Here is a 10,914-nt window from a genome sequence, read left to right as displayed (position 1 = left end):
CTCAGCCTCACAGGAGGGTGGGGAGATCCAGAAGGAAGCTACTGGCCCGAGGTGGGGTACTTCCAATGAGACCGCCTTCTTTGTGAGTTGACAGGAGTTATCAAGCCAGGACCCCAAATCTGCTTCAGCACCTTCGTTTCCATCAGTGTCACCAATTCCAACATGTAAGCGCCCCAAACTCAGTCCCCATACTCTACCCCTCCAGCTCTGCCCACCCGAAGAAGAAAAGCTGAGCCATGAGGACAAACGAGGCCCAGGCCGGCCAGGAGAGGTGACAGCATGTGGGCACGGGTTACCTGCAGATGGCCGACTGGCTGTACGCGGGGCCCTCTGTAGCACTGAGAGCCTGTCCCACCTGAGTCTGGGTCAGGCCAAGGGACAGGCGCCGGATTTTAAAAGCTTTGGCAAATTCTCGGATCTCCTCCAGATTAACCCCATCCACCTCACCCGCTGCCGTTTGAGGATCTGTGGAGATGTTTTTAAAAATAGGATCAATACGTCAACACACATCCAAGTAATATCTGTTTATCACGGCTTCTAAGAAAGTGGCTCTCTTTGATAGCAGAGTGGTGGGGAAACCAACATTGTCCAGTGTTCCCTTGTGTGTCCCACGTGAGGCACCCAAGACCCCATCTTTGAGCCATCACACCTCCACAAATCATCCTTCGGATGTTTCTTTCCCGGGAAAATACCCCAGGAAGCTCACACCGCCGCTTTCACAATACAAGAGCATGCTCCCTTGGGGTTCACAAGTAACAGTCAGGGCAGGAAGGCACTAGCTATGGGATGCAACTCCATTTTGCCCATAAAGATGTTCAAATATAGTGCGAAACTATAAACATGGAAAGGCTTCAATTTGAAATGTCTTAATTGGATTCTTTAGGGCTAAACATTGCCCTTGGAAAAAATAGCATTTTGTGTTTTTCCTTCACCGGATCACCACTGCTGTCAGGCTAACAGATGGTAATGCTGTCTAATTTCTTATGTTCACATTAGCCCCTCAGAAGACCATGCTTATGAAGCTGTGAGACGAATATTATCTTTTTTTTGTTCTCCGATAGCAGTTTACTGACATGATGCCTTTGTCCCCTAAAAGGGCACATGATAAAAAATGCCTACTGCAAGAAGGCTCCTTTGGTGCCAGAGAACGCGGTCAATTTAGGACTTATCAAGGGAAATGACACAACAGCTGGAGAACGAACCCCCCCCTTCCTGCTACTGATCCCCGGATAAATGATAAATGAAAGCGAACGCCAGGCTGGAGACAGCATGGGTTGGGGATAGGGGAAGATTTCAAAGTGCTGCTCGATCCTGCCTGGAGCGAAGCTGCTCTCCCCGCCAGCTGACTCTATTGTTCTCCACCTCATTCCTCGGACTTAGGTGAAAAGTTTTTCTCTTCCTCTTTCTGCACAATAATCTATCAATTTCAGTAAATTCAAGCACTTGTCAAGGGACTGTGGTGGACTAGATTAGTCTTCTGGGCTCAGGGCTACGGAAACTCCTGTTCTCATGAAGAGAAATAAACATTTGCATTTCAAGGGCCAAGTTTTCAAAGACTTTTAAATAAACATGCTAATATCTGCGGGGGGTGGGGGGGGCTTGGAGCTTTGGGTACAGATGGTCATTACAGGGGAAATGGACTCTGTCTGTAGAATCAGCAATATAGGTATGCACCATACCTTCTTTATGTTCACATTTGTACAACCCCTGTAGAATTTTTACGTGTTGTTCATCATAATTTTGTTCAAGGAAAGATTGAAAAGTGGTACAAGGTACAAGCACGATGGACAGTCTCTAAGTATTTCTTAAGTGACTCCTGGGAGTCCTAATGAGTGTTAAGAGGGAGCTAGAGAAACAGGAGGGGAGTTGCGGTCTCTAAGGACTTTATAGTCTGTAGGGGGTTGGGACTTAATATTATGAATGAGAAACAATTGGAGCAAAAGACCAGGCTGAGTATAATCAAGAACTATTCGTGTGACCCCTGCCGCAGAATTTACAGAGAAGGGAGAGGTGGTAGGAGGGAGGATTCATCTGGGTCATGCCCAATGGGCAGCTTTCAGAGAATGAAGGGGCCATATTCTGGGGAGGTGGGCACAGAATGCAGGCCAAGAGCGTTGGACTTTATGGGCTGGGGAGCTCGTGCTAGGAGCGGAGAACGTTTTCAGTGTAGGACATTGAGGATCTATGTCCCTGGGCAGGGGCAGGGCCCAGGGGCAGTCCCTGGGCAGTGACTATACAAATCTTGCTTTTTCTCCTTGGTTAAAGAAAGGCTTGTTTGGGTTGTCCTCGTGAGAGGCTGCCCTCTGAATCTTAAGTCCCATCAGCACCGCAGCCTGGAGCGACTCCGAGAGTTTGCTAAGGACTCTGGGAAGCCAAGTCCACACACCCAGCAGCCTGGAGCCTCTTCTCTCATTTCTTCATTTAAACATTCCTAGAGCAGAAGTTGCAAATGAGCAGCTTGCACATCAAACTCAGCTTTCCTAGAGCTTACGGTTTTTTGGAATTGCCAACATTTAAACATTGGGAGATTGCTAAAGAAAAAAAAAAACACCTCTATGGTTTATGTTCATTTGAATAGAAGTTTGGCTGCTCCAGTCTCCGTTTGCACTTAACTTGGGAACAGTCAGCTAGAACTGGTTCTGGCTGCCCTGAGAGCCCCTCCTCCTCATCTGCAGCCCTCCTTAGACCTGCTGCCTGGCTCAGCCGGTTTTGTGACTCTGCTGCGTTTAGAGTGTGCATTCCCAGTGGGGTGGAAATTGGTTCTGGGGTGGTGGTGGGGTGGGGGGGAAGGTGGAAGAGTCTTAGATTGGACAATAGTTGTGGCCACCCCAAGGGCCGTGGTACATAAACAGAACAGATGTGCAGTCTATCTGTGATATTAACGGTCCACGGAGGAAGGAGGGCAACTAGGACAGAAAAGCACAAATGCTGGAGCGGGGGGAGGTGCCTGGGTGGCTCAGTTGGTTAAGCGACCGACTTTAATTTCGGCTCAGGTCACAATCTCCTGGTTTGTGAGTTCTAGCCCCGCATGGAGCTCTCTGCTGTGAGTGCAGAGCCCATTTTGGATCCTCTGTCCCAGTCTCCGTCTGCCCCTCCCCCACTTGCAGCCCCCCCCACCTTCTCAAAAATAAATATTCATTTTTATATTTAAATAGGGTGGGAAGTGAAGGTTCAAAACCGAGGGTGGAAAATAGGAAGCTGGAAACTTTCCTTGTAACAATGTGACCTTTAGGATGGTGCTTTTCTTAAAAGGTGACTAGGGGTCACCTGATGGGGCCCAGGACATGCATTTTGAACAAGTACCACAGGTGATTCTGATGCAGGGGATCCACGGAGCCCACAGACAGGGGCCTTCTCTCTGTTTCTGGCCTGCCCGCATCTGGGCATCTCGCCCTCTGCACACAGCTATCTTCTCTTGACCCCTTTACCATCATTATTCACCAGATGCCACTACCGTCCCACCTGTGTAAGAGTGACCAGCCACAAAGGCCCTGTGAGGGGAGGCCCCTGGGTAGGTGCCCCATCCTCACGCTCCCCTGACACCCCTCCCCCCCTCCGTTAGTGTAGTCTGGAGTTAGGGAGAAGAGTTTTCCTCTGAGCAAAGCTAACTAGTCCTTGTGGGAAGTAAATTTGTTGCCCAATATTGGCTCCATCTTTAGATGAACAGGAATCAATGGAGTGAGGCAGCACGTGAGGGACGGGCCTTTAACCGGCAAGAGTATGGAGCTTCAGCCCCTGGCCCCGGGCCAACACCAGATTTAGCTTGGTGGTGCCAGGCAGGTTTGTGACTTGGGTTGCAATTTTATGTAAATGCATTCTATCTTATTTCTTGCCTTCCCCTGCTGCCTTTCATGCTTATGTCTCTTTACTGGTTCCTTGAGACCAGCAACTAAATCTATGTGTGTGCCAGATTACTGACAATGACCGGAGTTGAACAGAAAGCTGTGAACTCTTGCTCCCGGGCCCCGAGCGACGTTGTGCCGCTTCTCAAAACCTTCGCTGTAAAGCTCAGAGACGTGAGCACCTGCCCCGCCGAGCCCAGTGTCTTCCATGGGGCTCCAAACACGCTCTCATCACACCAGGAGGCTGAGCTCCTTCCTTCTGTCACACACATTTCCACTCTAGTCTTTTTCTGGTTCTACTTCTAGGGCTGATGAGCTAGGAATGGTGAAATTGAAACTGCATGATGGTCTGTTGGATAAAGGCCCAGGGAGAGGAAATCAGTTATCTCCTTGTTTGTGTACTTTGTTAATTGCTGGAGATGGGCTACCTGGTTTTCTCCATATTACTGTTCTTACCCATAAAATCAGATGGTAAAATAAATTATTACAGTTTTTTTCCATGGGTCAAGTCTATGAAGGTCTCCCCATCCAAAGGAGGGGCCACCCTGGGACAAAAATGTGGGACTTGTTTTCACACTTTGGGAGAATTCATTAGATGGTGTCTGTAAGGGGTCTTGAATTAATAAAAAAAAGGATTTTTTTTTGGATCCTAAAGTTTCTATCTTAAACTCTTGAGGATTCCCACCCCCTGGTCCACTGTTGGAACAGTTCACCTTCCTTAAGGGGTATATACTTTTCTATTTGAGAAGGGAAAACAAGAGGAATGTGGTAAATGGAAGCTTCCCTGGAATGTCACTTCAGCTGTCAGCCTGGCTCAGAGGCTGACATTCCATCTTGGGATAGGTCTGGCTTTCCCTCGTCCAGTCTCCTGGCCTTGAGAGGTTGGGTTAATTTCAAGGATGAATCTGAGGCCACCTTGATGGCCACCCCTCTGAGGGATCTCTCAGATCCCTCCCAGGTGGATTCAGCACCGGAGCAACTCAGTCTGGGCCTTCTCTGCACTGAGGAGGAAGAGGAACCTTTCATAGAAGTTGGCTCAGGTTTGGGGCGCCTGGGTGGCTCAGTAGGATAAGCGTCCAACTTCGGCTCACGTCATGATCTCGCGGTCCGTGAGTTCGAGCCCCACGTCGGGCTCTGTGCCGACAGCCCAGAGCCTGGAGCCTGCTTTGGATTCTGTCTCCTTCTCTCTCTGCCCCTCCCCACTTGTGCTCTCTCTGTCTCTCAAAAATAAATAAATGTAAAAAAAAAAATGAAAAAAAAAGAAGTTTGCTCAGGTTAAGTCAACCCAATATATTAAGTACAGGGTCAGAAAGCAACAGTAGTAATTGCCAGGGTCCACCCTGAGTCTCACCCTTTGCTATGGAGGAGCCAGAAGATCAACCTCTATAGAGATTAACTGGCCTAGAGATTGAGAATAAACTGGCGTTGAAAATTGGCAGTGATTCCTAAGTATAATGATGATGTTTCCCAAATCGAATCTGGGATGCAAGGGCTGAAGAGCACAAGATCTTTATGGGAACTAAATGCAAATTGGGTGAAAACAGACCTGTTCTGCAGACCCTGGTTGTAGGGTCACTGGGTCCATACTGAACTGAGTGCTAAGGATGGACCAGCAGAGATGTTTTCTTTTGCTTTTCAACTTTAGCTCCCTCCACCAGTTAATGTGGACATCAGCGTAAGGGGCTGCTGACTGGGTTGAACAGCCACCATCCATCAGCATCATGCTTTCACAACCTCTGCTTGTGGGATTTTTATATACAAGATATGCAACTTTAAAGAAGCTGCCAAGTATGAATTAACTGTCTTATGTAAACATCCATCTGGTTCTTAATGTTATTCTCACAGCGGATAATGGGCATATTTACCAAATATTTCTGAGAAATAAACCATTTGAGAATGTGCAAGGTAATGTGGGGGAACAGTTTAATATGCAATATGGTGACTTCATTGTGGAAAATGGTGTGAATTGTGATCATGGGAATCAGGGGTGCCTACAAGCCATCACCATACGTCTTTATGTTCCCTTTATGGTTTGTTTTTTATGGGATTAGCCCATAGTCCTTTGCTGTCTAAAAATCAAATTTGCAGGCCAGGGCTTCAAAACATGTGTACTGTAAAACAAAACAAAACCAAACTCAGCAAAGAATAAAAAGACCAAAATCTACCTATTTTTAAACAGTATTATGTAAATCTTGAGCCAATTTGGGACATTTGTCAAGTCATTTGTTTGGCTCTGTTAGACTTTCCAAAAGCCCTGCTATAAGCAGGGCTTATATTTACATCTGGTGACTGTGGAGAACAAGCAAGGTTTAACACAGGATAAGCTGTATAGGTCCCGTGAACAGATACTGTGCAGATGTTCTGAGCTCAGATGTGGTGTTCTTTGCACACGAAGATCCTGTGATCATTGCTAAGGCATTCACTCTGTATTCTTTTGCCTGGAGTGGGGAAGATTTTTGGGTGATTTTTGGTTCTGTTTTATCTAGAACAATGGCAAGTTGCCAGCACTATGGTGACAATCTTTGACCGTGATGTGGGAGGGTTCATTGACCAAGGTTTTGACCATAGGTTCAAACCCAGTTTGACTTGGTTCATACAATGGCCTTAATCTCTTAGAGGGATTTGTTGATTAACCATCAAACTCAATTCAAGGATTGTTAACTCTAGCAAGTCCTTCTGTTCTGTCTCAACCTCTAAAACTTAGTTAACTCTCTATTATATTGCCATAGTCCCTATTCACGCGTCGATCGTAGCTTTCATTTATCTTTATTGTACCTGCATTTCTTTGTTACCAGTTCATGACCTCCCTCAGTGCAGGGAGCACATCTTGCTTACTTTTGCTTTCTTGATTTCTATTGCTGTGCTTGGTATATACATGGTGCTCAATCCGTGTTTTTATATTTAAGTTGACAGCCTCTGATTAAAACACCCTTTTATTCTCCTGTAATTTAACCTGCATAACAACTACATCTGAACGGGGTTGGGTCTTTCCAAATTATCCTATCTGCAGATTTGGTGAAGTTTCATCTCAGACAAAAGTAATTTAAAATGGGTAGTTCATGCTTGAATATAAATTTCAAAATATGCATAATGTCTAGCTTAGGGAAAAGCCTGTGCTTCAATTGTGGGGCATGGGTCCAGGCTTTTTAAAAGTTATTTGAAGACTATTTAGGTGATCTGATATATATTGTCGTTCAAATTTCACTGGATAAAATTTATGTGTAAACATCTTATTTTTTAAGGCAGCTGTACTGTGTAGCATGTGTATGGCCCATTGAGTCAGACTATTTGGGTTATCATCCTGGCCATGCCACCCATTGGATTGGTCACACCAAGTGCCACAGTCTTACAACCAAGACTGAATGTGGTCCCTCTGACAGTAGATGGCCAAGATGGGTTGTAGTTTCAGGATCTATTTGATGTCAGTTACAAGATCTGAAAATGAGGATTTCTATTACCTCATTATGAATATTAAAATGAAGTTCAGAGTGTTGAAAGTGCTTGGAAAGCCCTACTTTACAAATGAAGTCTTAAACAGAGATTTCCTGGGGTAATCAGCATTAGAGAAATGCTCCGTGTATCATTCATTGTGTAGTTGGGTTTTGAGACAGAAAGAAATTAATTAGACAACGTGCTCAAAATCCATAGCAATTGTAAACCCGTTACTGAGCCTCTCATATATCTGCCAGAGAAGCCTCATCATTTAGGCTCTGCATATGAGTTTGGAGTTTCCTGCCTCAACTGCCTATGGCAAAGGAGTCTCTATTTCCATTCTTTATATTTCATATCAAGATATGTAATATGGGTCACTTATACACCTAGAACTTACATGTCCCATTGGCAACTGTACAACTGAAATTCCATCTGTCCCATGAGGTAGCTCTATTACTGATTTCTGAAAAAGGCTAATCCTTTCCCTCCCAGTTTGAGACAAGTGGCTAGAGAGAATCCAGAGTCATCCATCCATCTGTGTGTTCATCCATTCGTTCACCTCTCTAGTCTTCTAACGTGACTGAGTGTCTCCATTGTGTAAAATCCTGTATTTGCGGGGTGGTTTGTACTTTACTGTATCATATTTAATGTATTTCTTCTCTAGAAGATGTTTGGTCTCAGTTCCTTTTCTTTCAGGACCAAAGCTTAATAGCTTATCCTAAAGTTATGACCTTGATGCTATTTACAAATAGAGTATTTTGCGTAAACTTAGGTGGAATATCGACTTTGAATGACGCTGAAATCTTGTCTGGCAACACTGTGATGAGGAGTGTCTTTATTGGGGAAAATCTGGCTATAATTAGATTAATTGTATCTATGATTTTATTCAAGTAAGACTGGAGTTTCTGGCCCAAACGACAGTGTTTGTATATTTAAGTATTTAAAAATAACTGGTTGATGGTAAACTCTGTGTGTACCCCGAAACTCTGTTTGATGTTGACCAATATTTGAGACCAAGAGCCTCCAGGCTAGTCCCCTGAAGTTCCTGGGCATTTTAATATCTCCCCATAATTCCTCATTCTCTTCTCCATATAATTCTCCATATAATCATCCATGTAATTGAATATATATATATATATATATATATATATATATATACGTACGCATACACATACATATATTCATATATATATTCTTTTTGGGGGGGAAGGATTGCTTGTATGGGGAGGGCGTGGAAACCCTCTATTTTGCGTTGCATTACAGATGATATGTGAGGATCCCCACTGTTCCTATTATGACAAGTCATTTATGACACTTGACCAAACACAGATACTCACATGTGTCCTTATTTTATGCACAGATGTCTATGCAGTGCTTTAGCCCTTTAAACCTATAATTACTAGATTTTTGGCTCCTGGAGAATTATAATCTAAGTGTGCATTCTGTGATTTTTTAATATATGAGTAAAAATTGCACGAAAGGTGACCATCTAACATCAAATCGGGCCATGGTCCCTTTCATCTTAGTAAGTTTCGATTTGCATGTGATCCATACGCCGTCTTTACCTGGGGCCAAATACCATTTCTAAAAATTATATGTATATATGTGGAAGCCGACCTGCAGGCTTGTTTTATTTTATGAATGGTTGTTCAGAGATTTCTCATCCGGTTCTGGTCCATGCAGCTTCCCCCACATGCCACTGGAGCCAGTTCAGTGTGCACACACACCCGCCCGCCCACAGGCACGCTCTCTTTTATTTCCTCTGACACCTACAAATAGGATGGCAGGGGACTTCAAACACACAGAAAAGCAGCTTGACCTGCTGGCTGAGCGCCTGTTGTTGGTTATTTCAGTTCTGAGCTCTGTGGCTCACGCCCTGCAAGCTGATCAGGTTCTCCCTTCTGAAGTGGCAGGACTGACTCAGCACATCAGAAAGCACTTGAGGTGGAAATCAGCCCCTCCGAGTGCGCATCGAGGTGGGTGTGCTTTGGGGGAGCCATGTGGCCCCGGGCATGGACCTTATTCCAGCACTGGCCTAGGAGGGCCAGGAAATTCCTCTTTGATGTTGAAAGAGCAAGAGAAAGAGGGAGGGACGGAGGGAGGGAGGGGGGCAGAGAGAAAGAAGGAGGGGAGAGAGAGAGAGAGAGAGAACGGAAGGCATTGCAGATAGGCAACAAGAAGGCCACCATGATTTAACCGAGCCAGAAAGGATACTTACTGCTGACTAACTGGCCCACGCTCAAAGCTGAAGAAGAGGAGGATGAGGAGGAAGAAGAGGAAGCCTGCCGGACTGGGCTTTGAGACATGGATGCTTGGCTGTGAGCCAGGTGCAGAAGGCTGCTTTGGGAGGCTGCTTGACCCACTGACGTCTGGGAGGGTTGGTGGAGCTACATGGGAGGGGGGGATGTAAAAAAAATACACACATGAGTGAAAAATCAGGGGGGGCGGAAATGCCGGGGAACAGAAGCTTCATCTGGGGTTGAATCATTGTTATTTCCAAGAATATATACTTCTCAGGAACAGTGTAAACTCCCCACAACAGGCAGGATTTTTTTTTTTTTTTTTGGTATATAATATGTTGCTGCTTGCTTGACAGGCATTTTATTAGTAATCCTAAATATATTATTAATTCCCTACTTGGCTTGCTGGAGCACCCAATTTTCTACATTTCTCGACCAAGGCGTGTGGCTGGACTCTTTTTGCCTGTTCACACAATTACAGAGCAGTTGACAGGTTTCTTTCTCAAGTATGTACGGATGAAATACAATGCTCGCAATGACCTCGGAGTGTGGAACTTGGTCTTAAAGGTGTGGCTGCGCTCAACCATTTTGTCTTATGTAACTGGTATTTTTAGGAAAGTTCCCATTTAGGCTGAGTGTGAACTGACTACGGGGACTTTCTGCTCCCCCCGATCAAAGAGTCTGGCTGGGAAAAACGTTCTCTGATGTCCTATAGGAAACCGAGAGAAGCTAGGGCGGCCAGGACAAAAATATCTAGTAATATTTGTAGCTTTCAGTTGTCACTTTCTTACTCCATGCCACCCTGTGTTAAGGACTTTCATGCCCTTGCTCATATCAGCCTGTGAAGTGGGTGTTGTTTTCACCTCTCTTTTGCAGACAAAGAAGCCGGAGCTCTGAGAGGTTAAAGGGTTTTTATACATTCATCCAGTAGGTGTGGAGGAGCTGGTATCTGGACACATGAAGCCTGACCCTGGGGCTCAAGCTTTTAGTCACAAGGCCACAAGCAAGAATTAACTTAATTTTCAGAATTTAGTGTGCCTGGAGAAAGGCTGTCTTTATGTCCATTTATTCATGACTCCTTTACAGCTCATCAAAGGCCGGTGGTTCTGAGCAGTGAGAGAAGTCCAGCCGAGGAGAGGAAGGTTAGAGGAAAGGGAAATGATTGCAGGTACCAGGTCCCCTTGGAGACCCAGGAGGGGTCTCTCTCCTTGCGGGTGTTGCCTCCCAGAAAGCAGACAGTCAGGGCAGCTCAAGATCCTAGACAGGTGCACCATCAGCCTCAGCCACTGCCCTCTTTGTGACGGGAGATAGCACTTCTTGGTTTACAAACTGCCTTCATGGCCATCATCACACGCACAGAAGTGTAGCAGAGTTTTTATAAAAGGAAGTCAGGCTGGGAG

General features: G+C 45.3%; 1 protein-coding gene across 1 annotated transcript in view; it reads right to left on the bottom strand.

Moving 5' to 3' along the window:
• Positions 1-10,914, bottom strand: part of POU6F2 (POU class 6 homeobox 2) — a 487,233-nt gene that overhangs the window by 4,583 nt on the left and 471,736 nt on the right. Inside the window, exons 8-9 of the mRNA XM_053218650.1 lie at positions 9,493-9,661; positions 297-465 (exon numbers count right to left, since the gene is read on the bottom strand). Coding sequence (XP_053074625.1) covers positions 297-465; positions 9,493-9,661 — 338 coding nt within the window. The remainder of the gene's footprint in view (positions 1-296; positions 466-9,492; positions 9,662-10,914) is intronic.

This window comes from Acinonyx jubatus, chromosome A2 (genome assembly GCF_027475565.1).
Source record: "Acinonyx jubatus isolate Ajub_Pintada_27869175 chromosome A2, VMU_Ajub_asm_v1.0, whole genome shotgun sequence".
Taxonomy (NCBI): Eukaryota; Metazoa; Chordata; class Mammalia; order Carnivora; family Felidae; genus Acinonyx; species Acinonyx jubatus.
Note: the sequence above shows the minus strand (reverse complement) of the source record. Positions and strands in the feature narration are given on the sequence as shown.